General features: G+C 43.3%; 1 protein-coding gene across 34 annotated transcripts; it reads right to left on the bottom strand.

The window, feature by feature from the left end:
• Positions 1 to 249: 249 nt before the first annotated feature.
• Positions 250 to 21,254, bottom strand: LOC119546049 (myosin heavy chain, muscle). Of its 34 annotated transcripts, none has more exons than XM_037852108.1 (19): positions 21,237 to 21,253; positions 20,265 to 20,568; positions 19,533 to 19,676; positions 18,337 to 18,717; positions 18,201 to 18,264; positions 18,033 to 18,131; positions 17,710 to 17,813; positions 14,396 to 14,803; positions 13,365 to 13,535; positions 11,797 to 12,386; positions 9,977 to 10,094; positions 8,466 to 8,729; positions 6,801 to 7,010; positions 5,688 to 6,574; positions 5,029 to 5,107; positions 3,503 to 4,678; positions 2,212 to 3,117; positions 1,448 to 1,511; positions 250 to 976 (listed from the first exon to the last, which is right to left on the bottom strand). In XM_037852108.1, exons 2-18 carry the CDS (start codon positions 20,466 to 20,468, stop codon positions 1,467 to 1,469), a joined length of 5,850 nt encoding a protein of 1,949 aa, XP_037708036.1. In that variant the 5' UTR covers positions 20,469 to 20,568; positions 21,237 to 21,253; the 3' UTR covers positions 250 to 976; positions 1,448 to 1,466. The 34 variants fall into 34 exon arrangements, 33 of the variants coding, with proteins under 33 accessions (XP_037708036.1, XP_037708037.1, XP_037708035.1 ...); XM_037852109.1 differs by lacking the exon at positions 9,977 to 10,094 and adding an exon at positions 9,320 to 9,437; XM_037852107.1 differs by lacking the exons at positions 5,029 to 5,107; positions 9,977 to 10,094; positions 17,710 to 17,813 and adding exons at positions 5,439 to 5,517; positions 10,693 to 10,810; positions 15,815 to 15,918 and having other exon boundaries at positions 21,237 to 21,252.
• Between the last annotated feature and the right edge of the window lie 4,531 nt (positions 21,255 to 25,785).

Raw genomic sequence — 25,785 nt, 5'->3', positions numbered from 1 at the left:
GCAGATAAGGTAATTCTTATCTGTTTCTAATTTTCTCTCGGTTAGATCACAGTGTGCAACAACAAATTCAGAAGAAATATTTTATTTATAGCAATTTGAAGCGTATGCTGTGCGTGTCGGCAGAGCACAGGCAGCGAAAAAATCGTACCCCATGGGGTAGGGTCGCGGCTTTAGCTGGTGATCACTATACCCATTTCAACACAAAGAATAAAACACACTTGTTAAATTGATTTACATTTATTTTGTTCCTTTTTTGTATACTTTTCATTTAGTGTCGAGTGATGATCTTATCTCTTTATCATTGCTTGATAGAGTCAAAATTAAACATAAACATAAGCGCAGTGCATTTAGCTTGTGTCGTCCGTAAGTCTTGTCTGGTCTGTATGACAAAAGTAATTGAGAATACATATAGATCAAAATATTCGAACAGCGGGCGACATTTACCGGCGGACACCGCCGCGGGGCCTTCACTTTGACGGGGCTCTCTCATTTCGCGATCGATTGTTTCTCATGTTGTTCGGTTGAGGATCGATTTGGTTCTTTGATAGTTAGTTGGTTGAATGCATTTCGAAAGTTGTATAAAAATATATAAATACAAATACAAATACAGGTCCAGCTAGCAGTGTCCCCATGGCAAATGTCGCGCTTACACAAAAGCCTGTTACTGTTCACTTATGTATGTAATCGATTCCATGATCGATAGTTGTTATTTGATTTCATTTTTTGCCTAAGTGCATTTGGCGTTGGTGTTGGTGGTTTGCCTCCCGTCGTTTTCGATATATATTTTGTTATAGTTTTATTATTTTGTTTTTAAATTAAGAAATTAAATTAAAATCATAAACATAATCATTATGAAATATCATTTAAAATAAATTAAAAAATGAAATGGCATTTAGAATTCGTTTTCAGGAGCAAGGTCGAATCTTGGTGGGAAGGCCAATCCGTCGAATTGTGGCCTAACGGACGTCGCACGGGGCTGTAGAAGAAAGTAAAACAAAATTAAATAAGGATTAGTTCAGGAAGAAATACCATATTAAAACATGCCGGGGAATGGGACGAGTCGCCAGGTTGGATCGACTGCACAAGGATTGAACGATAACGAGAACGCCTAGCACTCTCTCAGCACGTTTCGTAGTGCTAGCGAGTGCAGGGATGAAAAAAACAATAACCAGGTACGAATTGAGCTAAAGTAGATGCTCTTCGAGAGAGAGTATGTCTTATTGGGGGAACGAGTGTCGTATGAGAGAGGAGCGAGAACGCTTGACGAGTACGAGAACGAGACGACAAAACGTAACGAATGAGTTTGACTAACGAGAACGAACGAACGAGTGAGCGAGACAACGAGATGAGCTGCGGTTGACTGACTGACGTGTGTGTGAGGGAGTGGGAGGGAAGAGTTCCGACACAACAAGAACGGGTCAAGACGTGCACGAACACGTCCACTTACAAATGTTTCAGAAAAGTTTCTACTGCTCCAGCAGCGCGCTCTTGCGGCCCTTTGACGCTGTCGGCTGCAGTACACATGTACAAATACAGTTTATAATAATATAGTGGAAGAATAGTATTGATTTTTTTAAATGGTGGTAGAGAAAGCAGTTCGATTGATTTAGCCTGGTGCTGCTGTTGGTTGCTTGCTTGTTTATTTGTAATTCTTTTTTTTTTTTTGCTTTTCGTTTGGTTTTCTGTCAAAATGAACGCATTCTTGGTTGGTATTCGATGAATTTGATCCATTGATTTCTGATTTGGGTGGCTTCTAATTTTTACATTTTTTTCTGCTAGCGAATGTCGTATGATGCAACTATATTATTGTTATTAGTATTTATTTTATAATAATTCTTATAAGCTATAATTCTCTTTGCATGGTTTTTGTTCTCTCATTATCGTAAATGAACCATAATTGGATCGCTATATAGATTTTTTTTCACTTGGTGTTGCCTCAGATTTAGATCTGTATTCGTGAGAAGAAGCAGAGCATACGCGCGCAATATGAAAGGGAAGAATATACAAATTATTCATAAACTGATCTGATCTAGAGAGAACGTGAATGATAATGAGCGCTATTGCAGCCAAATGAGGGCTCAGAGGTGTTTCGATTGAGAGAAACTCAAAGGGGATTTAATATTTTGTTTTTCTCAAGAGAGGGAATCATAAGGTCTAGAGGGGCTAGGGGTATGATGATGAAGGGCGTTTAGAGTTCTAGCTGAAACTTACCGCTGGGCTGGCACCACGACCGACAGAACCGGCACGTCCCTTGGCGCGGAATTTGCTGATGGCCTGCTCGGCCAGATCGGCACGCTCCTCGGCCTCCTCCAGCTCCTGCTGAGCCTTGCGGAATTTGGCCAGGTTGAGGGCGGCGATTTCCTCGGCCTCCTCGATCTGCCTCTTGTATGTCTTGATCTTCTGTTGCAGCTTGTCGACCAGATCCTGCATGCGCTCGTGGTTCTTGCGGTCCTCCTCGGACTGGAAGCTCAGCTCCTTGACGCGACGCTCGGACTTGCGCAGGTTCTTCTGGGCATCGGCGTGCCTCCTCTGCTCACCATCAAGCTCGTTCTCGAGCTCGCGGACGCGCTGCTCCAGCTTCTGGATGGCCTTCTTGCCTCCCTTGAGGGCGTTGGCCTCGGCCTCGTCCAGACGGACCTGCAGTTCCTTGATCTGCTGCTCGAGGGCCTTCCTCAATTTCTCCTGGGTCTGGGCATGATCCTGCTCGGCGCGGAGCTCATCGGCCAAACGGGCGGCATCGACCATGGCCTTCTTGGCCTTCTCCTCGGAGTTCTTGGCCTCGTTGAGGAGCTCGTCGAGGTCGGAGTGGAGGGTCTGGAGCTCGGACTCCAGCTTCCTCTTGGCAGCGGAGATGGAGGCGTTCTGGGCGGACACCTCGTTCAGCTGCTCGTGGGCATCGGCCAGCTCCTGCTCGGCCTGGCGACGGCCGCGGTCGGCCTGCTCCAGCAGAGTGCGGGACTCCTCCAATTCGTTCTGGAGGGCGTTGGCACGACGCTCGGAGATACCCAGCTGTTCGCGGGCATCGTCGCGGGCGCGCTGCTCCTCCTCGAGGGCAGTCTGGATGTCCTTCAGCTGCTGCTGGTAACGCTTGATGTTCTTCTGGGCCTCGGCGTTAGCCTAGAAATGGGAAGAAAAAACATTTAATTTGTTAAAATTCCGATTTGGAGAGTTCGCCATTTTGCTTTTGGCTCTCATTTTCTATTTTGGAGAGTTCGCCATCTTGGTTTTGGCTCTCATGCTCTATTTCTGAGAGTTCGCCATAATGCTTTTTGCTCTCATTTAGCATTTAGGAGAGTTCGCCATTTTGCTTTTCTAGCTCTTTTTTATTTCGGAGAGTACGCTATCTTGCTTTTCGCTCTCTTTTTATTTTGGAGAGTTCGCCATCTTGCAATTCGCTCTCTTTTTCTATTTTAGAGAGCTTTGACTATTTCTCTCTTTTTAAATTTCAGAGTTTTCAAAGTGCAAACAATAATGCTAATTTTTTGTATTTCAGTAAACTTACCTTGTTGGCGTGATCCAGAGCGATCTCAAGCTCGTTGATGTCAGCCTCCAGCTTCTTCTTCATGCGCAGGGCCTCAGCCTTGCCCTTAGCCTCGGCTTCGAGGGAAGCCTGCATGGAGTCGAGGGCACGCTGGTGGTTCTTGCGGGTGTTCTCGAACTCCTCCTCCTTCTCCTGGATGCGGCGGTCGATCTCCTGGCGGACCTGGGACAGCTCCAGCTGGGCGCGCAGCACCTTGTTCTCCTCCTGCTCAAGAGCAGCCTCAGCCTCCTCAAGGGCGGCCTGGAGCTCGTCCTTCTCAGCCTCCAGGCGCTTGCGGGCCTTCTCGATCTCATGGATGTTGCGGCCACCCTCACCGATCTGGTCGAGCAGATCCTTGACCTCATCAGCCAAGTTCTTGTTCTCACGACGCACAGCCTCCAGCTGCTCCTGGCCCTCCTCGTAGGCGCCCTTAAGACGGAACAACTCCGTGGAGTAGTTGCGGCACTCCTTCTGGGAGGCATCCAGCTCGGCGGCCAGATCGTCGACCTTGAGCTTCCACTCGCCGATGATCTTGTCGAAGGCCTTCTGCTTCTTCTCGGCGGCGTTGGCAATGGCGTTGGCACGGTCGACCTCCAGCTGGAGATCCTCCACTTCGGTGGACAGACGCTGCTTGGTCTTCTCCAGGCCAATGCACTTCTGGTTGAGGGACTCGATGGTCTCCTCAGCCTCGGCGAGACGGGCCTGCAGCTTCCTCTTGGCCTCCTCCAGCTCCTCGGAGCGGGCAACGCCATCGGACTCGTACTTGCTACGCCAGACCTGGGCCTCAGCGTTGGCCTTGCTCAGCTGGCGCTGCAGATCGGCCTTGCCCTCAGCCTCCTCCTCAACCTGCTCGCGCAGATTGTCCAGGTCGTGCTCCAGGTTGCGGAACTTGCCCAAAAGGGTGGCACGCTCGCGCGACTCCTCGTCGGCCAAACGCTTGGTATCCTCCAACTGGGTGGTCAGGGAGATCTTGATCTTGGACAGCTGGGACACCTGGGACTCGGCCTCCTCCAGCTGGCGGAGCAGGTCGGAGTTCTCAATGGACAGCTTCTTCTTGCTGGCATCGAAGTCGTTCAGAGTCCTGTTGGTCTCATCCAGTTTCGACTGCACCTCGTTGAGGGTGTGCTGTAGCTGCTTGGCGATCTTCTCCTGGGCAGCCTGTTTTGGTTTGAAATTGGGATAGATTGATCAGTTTCGTAAAGGTATTGGGTGTTTCCTTCATTGGTTGTGAGTGTGTTGGCATTTTGGTTTCGTGTCAAGTGCTGTACAAGGCATTGGGATTTTAGTAGATCAAGCTTGGAGGTTACTCAAGGGGGTCGTTTTAGTTTATACATAATTTTCTTTTTTTTTCTTTTTCTAGGGATTTTCGGTGTGGTTGCATTGCAACTACGTTGATACTATACACAGATGTAGACGTGGCAAAACTAGAAATTTCAGCATTTTAATTTACAGCATCGCGTTGAGAGAGCATTTAACGCATATATAGTGAGATAGATCAATTGTAATACCTTCTCGTTGGTAATGTGGTCGACACCGGCGCGCAGATCGTTCAACTGGCCGTAGTACTCGTTCTTCTCCTTCTCAGCCCTGGTTTAGACATAGATAGATAGATAGACACAGAGGATCGTATTTCACGGGTTAGTTCATGTTTTGTGGGGGGATAGAAAGACAGATACAGAGGCGAGAAGCGAGCGATTTGCTAATATCCTTGCGTTGAACCCTTTTCGAGAAACCTTTTTAAACATTTTGATTAGACAGAGAGATGGTCATATAGAGGAGATGCCACACGGACGTAGTTTACTTGTACGTAGTTGTGTGATTGCTTTATTTGGTTGGAACATGCGTGTTCAGTGTAATTCTGTATATGTGTGGATCGCTGGGCGTCCCTGATCGGGCGCCAGTTATCACGACATATTACCTTGTCGCGACCCAACTGATCGCAGGCGGTACGAGTCTGATTCAGCTCGTTGTGGCAAGTCTGGCGATCGTGCTCGGCCCTGGATTAGCAAAAGTGGGTAAAAGAAAGATCACATATCTATTAGCTATGGGGGTTTGGTAATCAAGATCTTCGAAAAGGAGTGTATATCACACTCAAATTCTCCTCTGTGTTTCGATGATGCACCTGAAAAAGCTAGCTAAATGGCTAATAATAACGAAAGGTACTCACTTAGCCTTCAGCTTGTTGAGCTGGTCAACCTGCTCGGCCATCTCGGCGACGGCATCGTTGTGCTTCTTGCGCAGGTTAGCCAGGGTGGACTCGTGCTGGATGTTGGCCTCCTCAAGATCGCGACGCAGCTTGCTCAGCTCAGCCTCGCGCTTCTTGTTGAGCTCGATCTGGGCAGAGGTGGCACCGCCAGCCTCCTCCAGACGCTCGCCCAGCTCCTCCAGCTCGCGGGCCAGATCGGCGCGCTGCTTCTCAGCCTTGGCGCGGGCCTGGCGCTCAGCCTCGACCTCTTCCTCCAGCTCCTCGATGCGGGCCTGCAGCTCCTTGATCTGGCGCTGGTGCTTCAGCACAACGACCTGCTCGTCCTCGAGCTTGGCGGTGATGGAGGACAGCTCCTTGTCCTTGCGCTGGATGGTCTGCTCCAACTCCTTCTTGTTGCGCTCCAGATCGGCAACAGCCTCCTGGGTCAGCTTGAGGTCACCCTCAACCTTGCGCTTGGACTTCTCAACATCGCCGCGCACCTTCTTCTCACGCTCGAGGGAATCCTCCAGCTCGTCGAGGGTCTGCTCGAGCTTGGCCTTAACCTTGTTCAAGTGGTTGATCTTGTCCTCGGCAGCCTGCAGTTCCTCACCGGTCTTCTGGTTGGTCTCGCCCTGCATCTTCTTCTCCTTGTTCAACTTGTTGATGAGCTCATCCTGGTGGGCGATCTCGTCGTTCAAGTTGCGGATCTGGTGATCCTTGGTGGCCTTGTCCTGCTCGGCCTTCTGGACGTTCAATTCCAGATCCTCGATGTCCTTCTTCAGGCCAGAGATCTCCTGGTCGGCCTTCTTCTTCTGCTGGAACAGCTGGTTGCGGGCATCCTCCTCCTGAGTCAGGCGCTCTTGGATATCCTATTGAGTATTGAAATTGTGATAGGGGGAGGGGGTTGATGTTAATTGGCTGAGTACGTAGGTGATTGGTCACTCCTAAATTTAGCACAGAACAGCGCAAATGGCCAGAAATAGCCGAGCAACTTTCATGCTCGATTGCCTCTGATCAATTTCGCTGCTTCCACTTGGATTGATGCCATCGCATAAATGGCCGTTTTTAATGGTTCAATATTAATGGGATACTTACGCGCAGCTGGTTCTCGAGGTCGTTCTTCTGGGCGGTCAACTTGGCGTTGCGCTCCTGGTAGTCCTGCAGGGCACCCTTCTCACCGGACAGGGAGTCCAACAGAGCGGTCTTCTCAGCCAACAGCTTGGCGTTGAGGGCCTCCAGCTCCTTGCGGACTTTCACTTCAGCGGCATGCAGTTCCTCAGCCTTCTTGGCCTTCTCCTCCAGACGCTGCAAGTCATTAGAGGCATTCGATGGGTTAGTAAAGGATGTGCCCGAGGAGCTGATCTCCTCAGCTGGGGGCTGGGCTTTTGGTGGTTCGACTGCGGCAGCCTCGGGCTGGGGAGCAGCCTCCGGCGGAGCAGCCTCTGCCGGTGGGGCAGCCTCAGCTGGAGCTGCTTCCTCAGTGGCACTGGGTGTGGTTGCTTCGGTGGATTTTTTCGTTTTCTTGGCTTTCTTTTCATCCGCCATGGCGCTAAATCACTTTTCTTAAGCTCTTTCTTAAAGGGCTAGTCACTTTTAATAACTCCTATTTGCCCTAGTTTAGCTAGCTAGCTAGGGTGATCTCCTCTCAGTTCGTTTGGTTCTTCGTTGGGGGTTCGATTTTTTTGTGTGTGGTACCCGTTACCGCGACGGCGACTGGTCAAATACAACTGGAATGGCTGCTGCAAATGCACTGGGCCACTTTGGCTATAAAATTAGCAAAAACGCCCCGATGCGAGCAGAACTGAACTGAATGGCACCAGAGCAGAGCAGAGCAGCGATATATGGCAGCTGCTGCCATGCCCATGCCCATGCCACTTGGCATGTGTGTAATCGCCTTGGCTAGGAGGTATAGCCATCATAATTCACGAATCGCTTTGGTATGGTATGGTATGGGGCTATACTGCTCTGGTATGGGGCCTATCAAGTCGCACTTGTGCGGCGCTACCAGCAGGTGTACCATCTTAAGTATTCTACTTATATATAGATCCCTGTGCGTATTGGTATATGCATGTTAAATTACTCATCGGGTATCGGAACTATACGTGGGCATCTTCATGGGGCATTTTTTATTATTTAATTAGCAAGCTAATTGGCAAACTAATTGTGGCTCTTAAAAAAACCAAATTCCCAGCTATGTGGCAGGGCCAAGAATAGAACCAGTCATAATTTTTGCAAAAACTATTTGTAAGTAGGTACATTGTGTGTACCATGTACACTTGGGAATGTGAGAGGTGAAGAGAGTTGTTGGATTCCAGCGAAAACAGAGGCCACATTTGGCCCGAAAGTGCGAGGAGATTATGACAGCATCTATTTTTGGCTAGCCCGGCGATTGGAATCAGATCGTATCGATATGTTCGAGCAGCTGCCAGTGGGTGGGTGGCTCTTGGGTTATTCGAATAGGTTGGGGGGGGGGGATGTTCGAATGGGTATGCAGCCCATGCTGCAGGTATTAAGATGTGTGCTTAATTAAGCGCAAGAATTTCGCATCGAAACAATGTTTATGGGTATTGGCTAAAATAAGATTGAGTTGGGGATGCAGCTGCTTTGACTCATCCAATTACCCCAGACAATGATCAAATGGAATGGACACCCCAGGGCTACATTGCGTCCATTGGATGATTGTCACCGGCAACTGGTCCTGTCCAAGTTCACCGTCGTCGAACCAAAACCAAAGCCATAAATGCCCGAGACAATACTCACGGCAATCTCATCCTCGATACGGCTGACGTTGAGGAGGGGCTTGACCTTCTGCCACAGTTTGTACCAGGGCCAGGTACGGAGCTGCAGGTACTTGCGCAGATTGCGCTGGACAACCTTGAGGGCGACGCGCTGTTCCTGGAGCTTCTTGAAGCCCTTACGGGACAGGTAACCACGGGCCCAGGCCTGCATCCAGGACATGATCTTGCCCAGACGCTCATCACGGAACTCCTCCATCTGACCCAGGACACCGGCGCGGAAGAACACCTGTTTTTTTTGTGTTTGGAGGTGGTTTTTGGGGTGGGGAAAAGAAAATATAGGTTAGATTTCTGTTGGTTCCGTCAACTGAAGAGCGCGTGCACTAAGCGGAACCAACACATTCTGGGAGCTTCTGGGGGAAACCCATTCAGACGGTAGAGGTTCATTCTTTTTTTTTTTTTTGCTTCGCTTAAGCGGTTCTTCAAAAACACTTTTGGACAGGTTGAACTGGGATAGATAGAGGTTGGATGGTACAAACAATAACACAGAAAGGTACATACAATCACAGATCAAGAACAATAACATAAAAAGATGGTGTCAGTATAGGGATGCAAATGGGATTTAAGTACAGGCAGATGATAACACTCAGATGAGACTAAGATAGACAAGATAAAGTCTCCAGACCCAAACTATCCCCAACCCAATCTATGACAAAAGCTGTGTTCTATCAGCTGGAAGGGTTGTCATGATTGGTTTAGGAAAAGCAGATCTGGAAAATGTATCCTCGAAAGTGTGCAGAAGATGTTGTGTGAGAAAGAAGAAGTGCGGATTATATAGTTTTGTGAATGAATGTTTAAGATATATTGTCGGTCATATACCTTTGTGTTACCCAAACGGTACTGATCTTCGGGCAAATCAATAAACTTAATGATTATTTCAGTGGCCTTTTTGTCTTTATCAACGCCCTTCAATTGCTTGGGGCACATGATCTTGTAGCTGTATGGGGGTTTTGTAGTTTGAAGGTATTGTATTAATTTGTTTCAAACGGTTTGGTTAGTATAAGATTGCATACGTTCTAACTAAATTTGTATTGGTTTTTGGTGGGGGTTAGATTAATTAACTACTGTCTAGGGAGTAGTAGAGTTACGTCTAGGTATGTTACTACTAATATAAAAGGTGTACACCAATAGTAGGAATTTTGGGTGGGGTGGATTGTGGATTCCTTTTTGCAAAGGTTTTTATTTTGTGGCTTGGATTTTGGTAAGGATGTGGTTTGAAGTATGTAAGGTAAGTCCTTCTAATCGCAGGCCAACTTATAGAGAGATAGAGAAAAAAGACATGCGAACAGAGTGTTCCCGGCTCAAGACTCTAAGCTTTTTGCTTAGTTTGGATCTCGACTAGGTACGACTCCATGAGTGTTTTCTGTTTTCAAAGTGCAAAGTGTAAATGAGAGTCTGGACATCAGTTTCGGAGCCATAGACAAAAGGAGTTTTTGAAGTATTTCAAGGATAGAAAATATGATTGGTTGTGCGTGCCTTTGTGTTACCCAAACGGTACTGATCATCGTTCAGTTCGGTGGACTCGATCAAAATTTTCGTGCATTTCTTGGGACAGTCGAGGCCCTTAATGCCCTTGGGGTTCAGGATTTGGTAGCTATATGTTCACATATATATGATGATAATCAACATTAAATGATACTACAGTATTTCAAGTATCTAATTATGGTTTAGTACGTCTAGCTTAAGGTCTAGAGTTAGTTACAGTTGATCTGAACTCTTAACAATAAAGACTCAAAAAGGAACTTGTACGATAATACTTTCGAACCCATGCTTGGGATTATTCGAGTGTTTTGGTGTTCGTGTCTACATGTTTGTGTGTGTGTGTGTGCATGTTGGAGTGGGATTTCATATCATATCATTTCCGGGAATAAGGAGAGAAGTGCTGAATTTGAACTGAGCGCCCTTAGTAGGGTTATGTTGCTGTTTACCTAAAGGGCGCCTGAAATCTTTTGAATTCTGTTTTTGTATTTTGTATTTCTTTGTGGATGCTTTGGGCTCGTATTGCCTCTGACTGGCGTTTGATATACGAGTGAAGTTCAGACAAGTTTATTGGATTCGAATACGAGCTGTGTGGTATTCGTCGAGTGTGAAGGGGAAATATTTCAAAACTACTAATTGAGGGGGTGGAGCAGAAAGAAAGAAATAAGTTCAAAATGCATGAAACTTCTAAACGGATTGGAACGGTTATCTGCCTTGGTGTGTCCAATGCGGTACATATCGGGATCCAAGGTTGTGGATTCCAAAATGAGGGATCCACACTTTTTGGGATCTTCGACGCCAACAATGCCACCTGGGTTCAGGATTTGATAGCTGCAATATGGAAATATTTATACCATCGTACCCACTCGGTACAGTTGTGACTCGCCAACAATGTCTTGTCAGGTGTGTGAAGTGTAAAGTATGTTGTGAATTTTCATATTGGGTAGCTCTCTCGTTGAGGTTTTCTCGAGCACCGTATCAAATATTATTGACTACATAAAAATACTATTGAGCCATCCACTCATAAGTGTCCGTTTTTACACAATTTTGAAGTTGCTTTGCCAGATTAAGCTTAGATAAAATAAAGATCTTTTCATGCCTTGGTGTGACCCAGACGGTAAAGGTCCTCGTTCAGCTCGGTGGACTCGATCAGAACCTTGGAGGCTTTCTTGGGACAATCAAGGTCCTTAATGCCACGAGGGTTCAGAATCTGGTACCTGTCAGGATGTAAAGTTCGTTTTTGATTCCATACTCAGAACAAATCGTGATACACACAGTGAGACTTAAGACGGAGATACACCTAACACAGCACTGGAACTGGAACTGGAATTGATTTGCTAATACATGGTACATATGGTACATACAACGAGGAGAAACAAGTGGGGATTCAAATTGAAAGATACACTAGTCATACAGTTGGAGTGAGGACATTCGCTTGCAAAACGAAAGGTGAATATAAAATAAGGAAAGCGTGCCTTGGTGTGACCAATGCGGTACATATCGGGATCCAGTCCGACGGCTTCCAAGCACTTTGCGGCAGCATTCTTGGCCACCTTTTCGGCCGCCATGATGGCAGGTGCCAGAATCATGTAACTATAGTTGAGTATTACAATTGACAAGTTAATAATCGATCGATAATTAATTGCTTACACCTAGGTGCTAGCTAACTGGTGTATGTGCAAGATACCAAAAGTGCTGAACTGAATTCAAAATGCTAAGTCTAAGTGCTCTAGTGTATTAACTATGATTAAAGATTTAAGTTTATAGTTCGATATTCAAAAACTAAAGACCTAAGACCCCCCGTAACCCATACGTACCGCATCTTGAAGTCGGGGTACACCATCCTGTTGGGGAAGCCCTTACGGCAAATACGGATACCTTCAAGCACACCGTTACAGGTCAGCTGGTGCATAACCAAATGGGCATCAACCATGCCAGGCTGCTTCATCTCGTTGGGAATGATGCAACGGACGAAGTGAGGCTGGGTCGAACGCAGGGTGGTCATCAAGCTGTTCAACTGCTCCTTGTAGGCCGACGAGACGGTAGCGAAGCCACCGCCCTTCTTGCCACGACCTCCCTTGGCCTGCTCACCGCCACCCGACTGGCCGGCGTGATCGGCGAAGATCTCGATCAGCAGCTTGTTCTGCGACTTCTTGAACTGGTCGACAACGGTGTCGTTCAGGGGATCCTTGTTCTTCTCCAACCAACCGGTGATGTTGTAGGACACACAACCGGCATAATGGCCAATGGCGAAGTGGGCAGCCTGCTGACCGGGCTTTGGAGGCTTGGGCTTCTGGAATGGAGCCGACTTGCCCAAATGGGTGTTGGTCAGCTTCTCCGAGAAGGTCTGATCGGTGGCCTTGGGGAACATAGACTCTTCCTCCAGGATGGACAGGATACCCATGGGCTAGAGAGTGAGAAAAACCAATGCAAAGTTAGTCTTCTGCCGTTGATTCTCTGGGGCTTCTGAAATTTGTTGTTCTAGTAAAAGCACGCAATTAAACTAAAGTAGTTCTCAATTTTTTAAAAGACAATACTTATAAGCGGCATAACGCTCGACTAATATACGACTTACAGAACACATTAGTACATAGAACTTACCCCTTACAATTTTAGTGGTGAGTCGTAAAGTTGCATATGCATTAACTGTTGGTGCTTGTTTAGCTTTAGGCGATCTTATAACTAAGTTAATGAAAATTAATATCGATTAGATTGCATTACTGATTAGATGTGCACTTCAATCGCAAGTGTGTATTATTGTTTTATGGTCAGCTTGGGCTATCTGCTCTGATAGATAGTTATGGCCGTGTCTGTACCTTTTCGATCAGATCAATACACATTTGCAGATCCATGCCGAAATCAATGAAGGTCCATTCGATTCCTTCGCGTTGGTATTCTTCTTGTTCCAAAACGAACATGTGATGATTGAAGAATTGTTGCAGTTTTTCGTTAGTGAAATTGATGCACAATTGTTCGAAACCGTTGTACTAGATGGTGGAACGGAACAATATGTAACGTAATAATAAAGCGGTGTTAATTTGGATGTTGTTTTCAATGTTCGATTTTCGTTGGGTTAGTTACTTTCTGTTTTCCCTCGAACTCTTTCTGGGGGTACTTCATTCTGCATAAAAAGTGACATGGGTGTGGGTGTGGGTGCTTATAGTATGTATATATATGGAGCTAGAAAACGCTTGTGGGCGCACTTCTCCGCGTGACTGTAACAATAAATATATATATATAGGCTAGCCCCTTCTGGGATCATCAGTTTTAGATGATTTGCCATCGAGGGTGCCAATAAATTTATACATAAACTTATTTATATGTATGAGATAGAAAAACGAGCGAAGGCGGATAGTTTTGGAGGGTTGGTTGCGAGGAGACGAACCTTTTCAATCAGATCGATACAGGCCAACAAGTCCATACCGAAATCGATGAAGGCCCAGTCAATGCCTTCCCTCTTGTATTCTTCTTGCTCCAAAACGAACATGTGATGGTTGAAGAATTGTTGCAACTTCTCGTTGGTGAAGTTAATACACAGTTGCTCGAAACCGTTGTACTAGATATAGTTTTTTTTTTTTGGGGAAATGGCGTGGATTGATGGGATGAGTACATATTCAACACATAAAAAACCAGTGCTTGGGTGGGGCATGCCGACAAGATTCCCTGACATTCAGAACACACTCATTTTACAGATTACAGTTTACCTGAGATCACTCTGGCGGATACCCATCCGCAGACTAGGTTCATATCTAAAAGATCGATTGAAAGTGCTATAACATGACATAACAAACAGAAAATACTTCGGTGCGTTTTTTTCAAGAACACACAAAATAAGGTACATAAATCAAAGATATAAACATGGATTGAGTTGAAACTATTAAGCACCTTTTCAATCAGATCGATACAGGCCAGCAAGTCCATACCGAAATCGATAAAGTCCCAGTTAATACCCTCCTTCTTGTATTCCTCTTGCTCCATGACGAACATGATATGGTTAAAGAACTGTTGCAGTTTCTCATTGGTGAAGTTAATACACAATTGCTCGAAGCCGTTGTACTACATTGGAGTTATTTAAGAATATTTACATGGTAAAATATGGTGATCATTTAAGGTATCTACGGATAGTGCTAAGGTGTTTCTTTGTGTGGTTTTTGTGGGCGTTTAAGTGCGAAGATAGGTTGCACCTATGCAGTTCCCCCGAGTGATTCTGATTGTGATTCTGAATCTGAGTCCCTAGCTAAACTTTTAAAAGACGTGTTAGCAGGTCAGCTGCAGATGATATAAGCTCAATCATTAGGATGACTTGAGCTAGATCATCATCAGCTAGGGCAGACTAGAATCCCACAAGGTGAATACCAAGTATCCCCTTGAGAAGATTAAAGACCGACCAAGTCCCCCGATCCGTCCGATACTCACGTCGAAGATCTCAAAACCAGCAATATCCAGTACACCAATGAAGTGCTGACGCTTCTGCTGGGTATCCAGAGTCTCGTTACACTTCTTCACCAGCCACTTGAACAGACGATCGAACACACCCTTGCAAAGGGCACCGATCGAGTTGGTGACCTGCTGGACGTTACGGCCCTGGGTGACGAACTCGTTGCCGACCTTGATGCGGGGCTTCAGCAAGTTCTTGTAGAGCTCGGCGGTATCGCAACCGAACAGCTTGGACACACGGCCACCCTCCTCCTCACCGTCCTGCTCAGCCTGCTCCTCGCGACCACGTTGCTTGAACTTCATGCCACCCATGTGCATGACAGCGGCGGTGATCCTGTACACATTCTCCTTCTCCTCCTTGGTGAAGCCCAAGATGTCGAAGGCTTGCTATAGGTCGAAAAGTTTGTTGGGGGTGGGAAAGAAATGTGGCACTTTAGTATGGGAAACTTCGTATATCATCATCTTTTGGGTTAATTGGCTTTTATTGGCGTTATTTGGGTTTGTTTTTGAGCATTTTTTTTGTGGTTGAGTGTAGCTTACGTCTAGTAAATCATGCTTGACATGCTTGAACAATTTTACTACAAGTTACCAAAAGTTCTTACGAGCAGCGTTATGGTTAGTAATCCTACAGATCTTTTTTTATAGCTAGGTTTTCCAGGGTGGTGGCTTAAGTATTCCGGAATCATTGGGAAACACGTGATTTGCCGGGTTGCTTAAACACTAACAAGACACATGAAAAAATAGGAACTTTCTTTTTGATATCGTAGGAGGTTTACGTGCTTAACTTTCAACCAGTTTTGGTAAAGACGGCTCTCGAGTCAGTCTGTTGCCGTCATACACAAAAGTTATCATAGACATAAAGGATTCAAATTGAATTTGTACATAGTGTCCTTGCCAGGTACAATTCAGGGAATATTCACACACACTTTTTTATCTAAAACTAAGAATTTCTTAGGATAACATGATGCAGTTCATTCCAATCGTTCTTGTCGGGCCATTCGTATTAGGTACAGGTACAGATAAAAAAATTGACAGAGCATCGGCTTAGAGACCGATCCCTAGGATGCTTTTTTTTCGGGCAGGGGTTGCGACATTCGCCATTCCATCATTCTTACTCTCTATGTGCTCAATTTTAGGAACCGAAACTTGGGTAACATTTAAGAAAAAAAAACATGTAGAAAGAATGGATAATCACAGAACACACAAAATATATCTGTTTTGGTTTTGGTGTGGTTGGTATAGCTCATCGGTTCGTGGGTTCCTTGTCGTTCAGACGTTACCGATATCGGATGCATATAATTTGCGGGAAGTGTCTATATGTCTGCGAGTGTGTGTGTGTGTGTGCGTAGGTGAGGTGTATAGGTTCTTGTGTGTGTGTTTGGTTTGGCGACCACTTACATCTGCAAGCTGGAACTCCTCACCGTCATCCATGTTGGGTACAGTGACTTTACCCTGGGACACGTTAAAGTAGTCGTAAATGTTATCGGAGAGGAAGCACATGTCTACATACACATAGTCGGAAGAGAGGTTTTTCTTTGGTTTAGCAAGAAGAACAGAACTTATGCTCTAAGCCTAGGGTATCACATATTTAATGCACATGTGCTTTATGCTTTATGCTGTGTGTGTGTTTTTGGAGTGTTTTGTGGTGTGTTTGTATATCTTCGATTTGGGCATTATCCTTGTGCATTCATTCCCAGCCAGGAGCAGGCATTCATCTCTCTCAATGGCATTCAAATACAACCCGGTGTCAAGCGAGAAGTCGAAAATAAATCAACTGTATAGATTCGGCATTTGGTCAACAGAGATACTCATTCCTGCTCCCAGCTAATGGGTTTTTGGGACTATTTAGTGGCTTTTGTGTATGGTACAAGCGGAATTTTGGATTGTGGTGCAAGACTACGTGGGAAATAAACTGGTAGAAGAAATACAGAGAAAGAGAGATAGAGAGCGCAGTAACTCAAGATAATTCCGGAATAACATTTGAAAGTTAACCATATGTACACAGAGATCATAGCCGTCACTACATAGAGCGAAAGATCGATAAGATCGTGCTCGGATCATTGTCAAACATCATCAGTGGAATTGATAAAGAGAAAAAAAAGGTAATACGTAACACTGATAGAGAAAATATCTTTTTACAAAAGTTCCGAGTTGGAGTTGGGTTTTGGTTGGGAAACACTGGACCTGCACCACAACTTACGTCAGTTAACTCAAATTCTTCCCCATCGTTGACACCGGGTATCCGCGTTTTGCCCTGGCAAATGCCTGGATAATCGCCAATATGTTGGCCCAGAAATACCATCTCTAATTTACGCGAACAAAAAGACTCGATCATATAGCATTTAAAACGAAATAAACGGATGTGTAATGGTAAGTTCCTACACCCTACCTATCTACTAAAAGTATTACTCGGATTAAGTTGGTTAGGTTCTATATTAGGTTTAGAGTTATGTTATGCTTTGGGCTTTGGCTAGCTTGATAGGCATTATCAATTTTGAATAAGACCAGGACACGGAGTTTAGGACACGGAGATACGTACATATATATATGTACAATTGAATTTAGATTGAACAACATTGAGGTCACAACACTTAAGGAAGTTAGGAGTTATGGATTGTTGGGGGGGGGGGTTATGTTTTCGTGGGTAGTACGATAATGCAGACAAGTAACCATGTTCTGTATGGCCTTACATCCACGGCGACCCATTCCTCGCCATCGTTGACGCTTGGTATGGTGGTTTTGCCTTGCGAGACAATGCGATAATCGTAAATGTTGTTCGAAAGCAGGCAGTATTCTTTATAGATATATATTCGATATATATGCGAACAACATTGTACGATAGTTATGAAAGGTGTGGTTGTGTGTTGTTGGTATTTGGTGGAAGGTATGTGGAAGAGGTAGAAACAAAAATATGTTCAATAATGATCTTATTAAAGGGTTCTGAAGGGTTAGATTGATATGAAATGTGTTAGGACCTTTGTGGTTGTGGACGGGACAGGGGGCGGGGGTCTAAGTGAAAGCTTTCTACTATGAACTCCAATTATCCGATCCTCGGGATGTTTCTTGGCATAGTATTGGGGCTACAGCTAAGCGGAAAAGGGGTTTGGCCTAATCCATTTACGATACGATAGCGGTACGCAATAATATAGTTAACCAACTAGCTATAAATTGCTCTAAAATAGATTACGATATTTCGATAGTAGTAGTTTAGCCAAATAAGTAATAAGTATCTAAGTGTCAATATCAACAATATAAAAACGAAATTTAGATTGATATAAGGATAGGGCAATTACATCGGTGAGGGAGAACTCCTCAGCATCATCGATACTGGCTACAGTGACCTTGCCCTGGGAGACAATGTGGTAATCGTAGATGTTATCGGTCAACAGACAAATGTCTAGACAGATAATGTGTATATAGAAAGTACATTGATTAATCTATGGTATCAATTGTATTGGTGTGTGTGTGTGTGGGTGTGTATGTTGTGTTTGGTGTTCGTTTGTGTGTGTGTATTGAACCTAAACAACAACTAGAAGAGATTTAAAAAGAACTATAAAAAGTTCGATGATTCTCTGGATGAGGGATGTCTGGATGAGTGAGTGAGACGATTGTATACCTTTAACACCGGCAACGGAGCCAGACATGATCTGGTAGAAGATGTGGTAGGAACGCTCCAGGGACTGCTGGGAGATGACACGGGCCTTCTCCAGCAGATCTGTAAAGATAAGAGAATCATGTTAGATCCTGAGTCATAATGGTTCTCCAAGGGAAAGTAATAACTTACAGGTCTCAATATCAGCACCAGCCAGTTTACCAGTGGGGCCGAAGTGGATACGGATGAATTTACCCTGGGTTATTAAAGGAAACATATTTTATTAAGATATTCTATATGGTTTCAATATGGTTTAAGTGGTACTTACGAAACGAGAAGAGTTATCGTTACGCACGGTCTTGGCGTTACCGAAAGCCTCAAGCACAGGGTTGGTCTGCACAACCTGATCTTCCAGGGAGCCCTTGCTCTTGGCGGCTTCCTCGGTCTTCTTGGAGGCACCGACGGTGGCGAAGTACGCAATGACCTTCTTGGTGTTCTCAGTCTTTCCGGCACCAGACTCACCGGTGATCAACATAGATTGATTCACGTGGTTGGTCAACATGTCGACGTAGGCACCGTCAGAGATGGCGAAAATATGGGGGGGCACCTCATTACGGCGCTTGCCACGGTACATCTTAGCGCAACGGTTGGTATACACGGGGTAGCGCTTGTAAGGGTTGATGGCAACGCAGAAAAGACCGGAGTAGGTCTGTTTTTCGGAGATTGGAGATTGGAGAGAATTCAATGGTTAATACGGGCGAAGAATTCTTCTGACATTCATCTTTGTTAGCTTTTTTAGAAAGTTAGTTTTTGGAGTAGGTGGATTTAGAGCATCTTAAGTTTTAAGTTTTTTTTGAAGAGCTCATAATCCCTCCATAGACAGAGGAAAAGTTAAGAACAGTTTTTCTTAAAAATACAACTTTTAGTAACAGTTTCGGTTGTCTTTTGGTCTACCAGTTTTTTGGTGTTCGGTTTTTGTTATAAGTAAGGACTAACTACGATGTTTTGCAGGATACTTGTTTAAAGTTTTTCTGTTTTGATTGGGGTAATGTGATTGATGATCTTTTTTTGGGGAGTTTTTCAGCTCGGCTTTCTTTGTATGTTGAGAACCAATTCTTGTGGCTTTGATTGTGTGGTGTGTGTAGTGCTGTGTGTAGAACCGTTTAGTTTCCAGTTGTACGGTTCATCCGACTGGACGGCCAAGATAGATGTTTAATAACAGCTTTGTTAGTGCGTACGTCACAGGAAATGAGGATTTAGCTAGGGTTAGGATTTTGTAGGGCTATTTAAAATGATTTTTATGAGTGTGGTAATTTTGAAAAGGTAGCCAATGATAAGGTTAGCAGTCTACTAGATTGCATTAGGTATTTTCAGGCTTTGATTAGAGACTAGTTGCTGTAGAGCTCTAATAAAGGTTTAAAGAATTTGGGGATGTTTTTTTTTCTAAATGTGAGTGTGGGTAAGCGGCTGGGTAAAAACATAGAACGCATATTTGTGTGCCACCCTGGTTTGGCAATTACTTACGTAGATCAGCTTGTTGTAGTATCTCTGTCTCAAGTTATGGAGCACAGAGGCATCGTTAAGGTATGTCAAGTTGGACATATCCTCGGCTTTTTCGTATTTCGGAGGGTTCACTTGCTGGAGCAGATCTTTCTTTAAGTCTCGTGTCTATATCGTTTTCGATTGTCATATTCGTTCGATTCGTCGGATTCAGTTCGATTGGTTATGTTTAGTTTTTGTACAATTTTTGTTGGTTAGACGTTGGGGTTAGCAGTTCGTTTTTTTGAGATTGAGAGAGAGAAGAAGAGATACCCATATATTAGTGAGTTTCTGGCAGTACAACACTTACGTAGATGAGCTTAGCATAGTAACGCTGACGCAGATTGTGCAACACACAAGGAGTGTTAAGCACGGTCATGTCGGCCATATCTTCGATTTTTTCGAATTTTGGTGGATTCACTTTTTCCACCTTCTCGGATTTAATATCTCGTACCTAATCGTATATGATAGGTGAAATCTATAGTTTCTTTTCATTTTTTTTTAGCTACGTTAGAGGTCATTGAAGTTTCTCTGGTGGTTTCCAAGTCCCCGCCCATTACTACCCATCGATAAACCCTTTTTTTAGTACCAAAAAGAATTTGTCCAGGGATAACAAGTGGCGAACTCTTTGGAAAGGCCCTTAGGAAATTTACTCCAATAACCGGTTTTGATGATGCGTTTTTTGATGATGTCTCTTCCCATAGACGATGTTATTACCTCTCCACCCTGCAGACCGACGGAGACGATATCGCCCTTGGTGGCCTTGATCTCACCAAGGAGATAACCCTCCTTCTCGTCGGGAATCCAGCACGACTTCTTGGAGTCATAGGGTTTCGATTGATCGATACGCCTCTGCTCCAAAGACACGAACAAGTAGGGGGTGGGATCCTCATCCTCCTGATTTGGGATTGGCTTCGGCATCTTGATTAAATTTCGTTTAGAAACTTAAAAACTCGTGAAATAATATTATTGGGACTTTTTAAAATTTCTTAGTTAATCGCGTCGTGAGCCCAAAACTTCCCTGTAAAGATAAACAAAACAAAATCAGAATTATTATATGGTTCAGTTTTTTTTTCGAAGTCTGATATTTTGGTTTTTTATGCTTTTGACCCATTTTGACAGCAGCAGCAACAGCAGACACAACAAAAGTTCTACGTGTGTGTGTGTATGTGTGGAAAAGATTTCGAAATTTTATTTCGATTTCCAAATATGAGCATTTTTCCCGTTTCGCGTTTTCGAAATTCCCGTTAGCGTAACCGGATATTTATGTATGTGTGCCTATTCAAATGCTTCGATTTTATCTCACACCTCAAAGTTAATTAGGCCTTGTCGGTCTTTGGTTGTTGTTTTTCTTATAAACAGACAACAAGTGAATTGTGTGGGTTGTCGCCTAAATATAGATCACGGATCCGATACGGATTTCTACGTATATATCACGTATATATATATGTGGGCAGCTTGCTATATATGTACGAATTTGCGGGGCGTTGGTATTTGTTACGTAACGTCCGATTTTCAATCAAATTTTCGGCGTACTTTTCTCCAGGTTTTTTTTTGTAAATAAAATCGAACCGGTTATTGAACCGCAAAGTGTTTTCTACTAAATATCTATTTTCTTTTATTTTTCTTGGATCTTTAACTGTCACCACAACTCACTCACTCTACCAGGACCAGGAAAAGTTCTATTACCGTTTCAGATTTCGGAACGCAAGTTCGGATTAATTAAACCGCTAACCCGATAAAGAGGCGTGTTCTAGTACGACCGATTTACAAGATCGCAATGATTCCTTTCAGTTAACCTCGGATGGCCAACGATTTTCGACAATCCACACGAAATCGCCTATCGACAATCTGATTCGATTCGATTCGACGCGAACTTTCAACGAATGCGTTATTTTTAAAATTCTCGAAATTATTTCGAAACTGTATATGTATTTGGTAGATTCGAGAGCTTTCGGCTCATGCTACCGCATGGCACACATAGATATAAAGTATATGTATTGGCGATCTCTTTCTAATGTCTTTGGTTATTTTTAAAACATATTCGAAATATTTTCGCCAATGTATATGAGTCGACAACGAATTCGAATAGTCTAATTCTATTTTCTATTTAATAGCATGCCACGCATATGTCTCGGCCACAAAGGTATTTGTGTATGAAATCATTTGGCCATTAATTCGAAATTGCTATTACAGCATTTCGAAGACACAAGGAAAAACAAATTTTCACTTTTGATGAAGTAACAGCTGGCTGTCTCTCTCTGACATTTGACTGATCTATAAGATTCGAATTTTGAAAATAACCGACATATGATATTTTGAAGGACGGCTATTTTTTATCATTAAAAGATAAAGGATGACTAAACTAGTTTGGTTTCTTAAAGGTATTTAATTCAAATCCTTGTTACTTCACTTTATATCTCTTTGTGAGATATTTTTCTGGGATCTGTTACACAAGAAGCTGAAGACAGAGTTGCATGCCTTTCACGAAACTATCTTCTGATTGGAAATTTGCACCTATAGGTTAGGTTAAGTAACTGAAGTAGTTCCTAAGGTAAGATCGGTAATTGTAATCCATTTCGATTCGATAATCCGAGGTAAGTAATCCGGGTCACTGTTCTTATTGTCACATAGTTTTCATAGATCCTTTTTCGCCAGGATCGTAGTTATCGCACACACACATACACTTTTCTTGCGTTTCTCGATATTTCTCGAATATATATATATAGATGTAGTAATAATTATTTTAGGTTTATGCTTTTTTTTTTTGACAAAAAGGTCAAAATTGTTGCTGCTGCCGCTGGTGCTGCTGCTACTGCTACTGCTGGGTGGTAATATCCAAAAATCAGAGATCGCACATCAAAGGTGTTGCACTTACGCGCTCGAAAGCCGTTCTGAACCGTGCAACCGGTAAACTTGCCTTTTATACGGGGCAACTTGATACCCATGGATCCCGTAAGACCCCGAAAGCTTTTCGATCCGACGATCGGTGTGCGTGGCGCTGTTTCTGTTTCGGTTTTTCTTGCTCCCTTTTTCGGTCTAGCAGCACTTGGCTGCTCTGGTTCCTCTTCTCTAGCAAGTGGGCATTTCTTTGGGGGGCTGGGATGGCATGGGGGGCATATGTGTGAGCATATGATGCAATCAGGATCGTTGCGGAATCGAGAGTGAAAAGCTCGTCTTCTCCGTCTATTGCGTGAGCTCTCTCGCATATATTTCTCCCATGAGTCAAGTCGGATAGTAAAATCCATTTCAATGACAACTTTTCCGCCGTGAAGCAATTCTTCTCCGCTCTTTCTACGCTCGAGCTTTCTTTTTACTTATTTCACATATCATTTCTAGACGCACACATGTGTATGGTTGGTTTGGGGGATCTTTATTTGTTTTTCTCGGTGATCATTTTTCGCTTTTTGTTCTGGTTTTGGCTTTTGGTCACCTCAATGCCAATTCGATCTGGCACCAATGTGGGAGATCAGGCGGCGCTAGGTGGGCTTCCTTTCGAACGGTGATCACTTTACGATCAGTGGCCAAACAGCTGTTCGAGAGGATCGATCGACAGCAATCAATGGGAATATAGATCAATAAACATCCATCTGGATCATGGTTACATGGCACAACCCAAAACCCAGAACCTTCGACCTAATGATTGATGAGCTGTCATCCTAGCATAGAAAAATTCGTGTCTGCCAAAAATAAAGATGTGAACTTCAAGAAAACATCGATGGGCCAGAGAATGCAAGCAGCCACAAAGCACAAAAAATAGATAGAGATACTCGCACTCTAGATATAGATAGATAGCCAGAGAAATGCCACATCAAATCAATGTAGTCGGCGTCCTTCAAAGCAATGCAATGCGAAAATCTTTAGCTTTCAATGCTAGAACCCAATACAAATACCAATGCAAATACAAGTGCATTATGAAATCCGTGTTCTGCCGATTTGTCGGGAATTTATCAAATCCATAACGCTGACAAAGACAATTATGATAAATGCCAACAGAATTTCAATCCCCCCCCCCCTCACAATTGTGTCAAATTCCGACACAAAAATTATTCATAATTTTCCACCAATTACAAAATTACACATGCAATATTTTTGGCAGAAAAATATATTAAATGAAAATACAAGATATACATCCATATACACCCACTGCAAGGTATCCGACAAATACTTTTCATAATGACTTGAAGCGCTTAAAATATTTGAGATTTAACAAAGCAACAAATTGTAGCGGAAAAAGAATACGCGAAAAAGCAACAACGCATAAATTCAGACAAAAACAAATTTCAAACATTTTTTGGGAATATTTATAGTTTTAAAAAGTCTCAATTCTCTTGTCTCTATTCTTTTGGGCCGGGGATGCTGCTCTCAATTCTTTTCTCACATATAAAATTATCATAATTTCTGTTAGGTTTCTGAAACAAAATCTGTGACATTGTCGACAAGAGTTGTCGGCAAAATAGGAGGAAAACATAAACTCGACATTAAAAACAACAAAAAACAAGAATTTAGTTAAAGAGCCAAAATTATTTTAGTATTTCTTTTTCATTTATGCAAGGCAAAAAGTTATAATGGTGTATAATCCTCAGCATGAAAACCCGTAGACATTTGTTTATTAGTTTTTAAAAGAATAAACATTTAGTGGTCATAAATCATGGGTCTCCCGGGGGCAGGTTTTAAGTTGTTCTAGATGATTCCCCTGCATCCTTGCAGAAATACAAACCCATTTTTCTGTTCCCAATTTTTAATAAAAAGCACAAAACACATTTTCTTTTTGAGTCATTGACGCAAAGCAATTTTTGCAATTTAGTGTCAAGATAGTGCTGCTTTTTTTGTGTATTTTGGCACTGGCGGCCTCCCTCAAATTTTTCAGGGTGGTCGAGGGGGTCTTCAGGGGCTGGGCTGCTTGTCTACACGAGGCAGCAACAATTATTGCTTGCAATGGGCTATTTCGAAGCTGCCGCCACACTGCGATGTGCGAGGTCCTCCTCCGCACCTGCACCACCAGCACCGCCAAAATCAACACCACCCATAGTCGCTGCCAAAAAGAAGACACTTTGAAAGGCATTTTTATTTGGGGGGTAGGTACGAGGGTTGGTTGTGACAGAAAGGCAGATCACAGGGAAAGCCTAAAGCCCCAACCAGATGCGTAGTGGGTATACCTATACCTGAGCCCCCAAGTCGGTTAGTAGATCATTTGCAAATGGCTTTTCTATAAGGCTTGTGCTCTTTTGTATGACGGATCATAAATCATCATCAACGATGGCAAACTGAAAAGTAAATTGCTCATGAATTAGCACAAATGTTGACCCATATTTGTCCATAAAAACATTTTATATGTTTAAATCCTGTCATTTATGACAATGTTCTAAGTCTATCAACTAAATTCTTAAATTAAAAAAAAATGTTTATGAAGTTGGTTACATATTTACATACACCCATTAACAACAATAGCATTTTAAATTTTTCATGTTCAAAATATTGAAAATGTATACATATATTTAACCTCTAAAATAATCTAAGCTTTATAAAACAACAATTTTTGAAAACATGTTTGCAGTACACTGAGAACTAAGTTCCATACTAATAAAATTTGTTGGCAAATATAGTATTTCTCTATCACTATTTCAGAAATCTGAACTTATAATATATAAATCAGTATCACCATTTAAGAAATCTTAAGAATTTATATATCAAATATGTTAGCATTGGGGATTAGTAATATTTTAAAATCATTATTTGGGCATCAAAAATGTTAGTTTTGTTGTTTTTTATTGGAAATAATTGATATCTTTTAAGAATATCATAAAAAAAACTAAAAACAAAAAAAAAATATTGTATTCAAATGATCTTTATTTCCCAGGTCGAACTGTAAATGCTTTTCGCTCAGGTATGGCTGAAAATGCATCCTAGTTTAATAACATTCCGCCCTATAGGTTTCATTTAAAGATATCAGTAACCCTGTCCGAAATTTTTCTCAAATGGTATTCCCTAAAAATTATGCACAACCAATTGGTTCACATAAAATGAAAATATTTTAAAAACGCCAACCGTGACCAAAATACATGCATAGTCTATAGATAACTCTCGTCTAAATGCATTGGAACCCATCCAAATTGTCGATATAAAAATATCCATCGTCGGCCGGTTGCTCCGCAATCCGCAAGTCCCAACCCCCAAACCGTAGTTCGTAATCCTCGAGCGCCGATCGTCGGTCAACGTCGAGCACTCGGCGGCATCT

The sequence above is a fragment of the Drosophila subpulchrella genome, chromosome 2L (genome assembly GCF_014743375.2).
Source record: "Drosophila subpulchrella strain 33 F10 #4 breed RU33 chromosome 2L, RU_Dsub_v1.1 Primary Assembly, whole genome shotgun sequence".
Lineage (NCBI taxonomy): Eukaryota > Metazoa > Arthropoda > Insecta > Diptera > Drosophilidae > Drosophila > Drosophila subpulchrella.
Note: the sequence above shows the minus strand (reverse complement) of the source record. Positions and strands in the feature narration are given on the sequence as shown.

Bases quoted from the DNA above. Each gene is read 5' to 3' on its own strand.
- LOC119546049 (XM_037852105.1), bottom strand. From the start codon at position 20,468: ATGCCGAAGCCAATCCCAAATCAGGAGGATGAGGATCCCACCCCCTAC. The intron at 9,438-11,796 runs GTACGTATGGGT...ACCCCCATACAG, and splicing joins TACCCCGACTTCAAGATGCG to CTACAAGATCATGTGCCCCA. The intron at 7,011-8,465 runs GTGAGTATTGTC...AATGACTTGCAG, and splicing joins GTATCGAGGATGAGATTGCC to CGTCTGGAGGAGAAGGCCAA.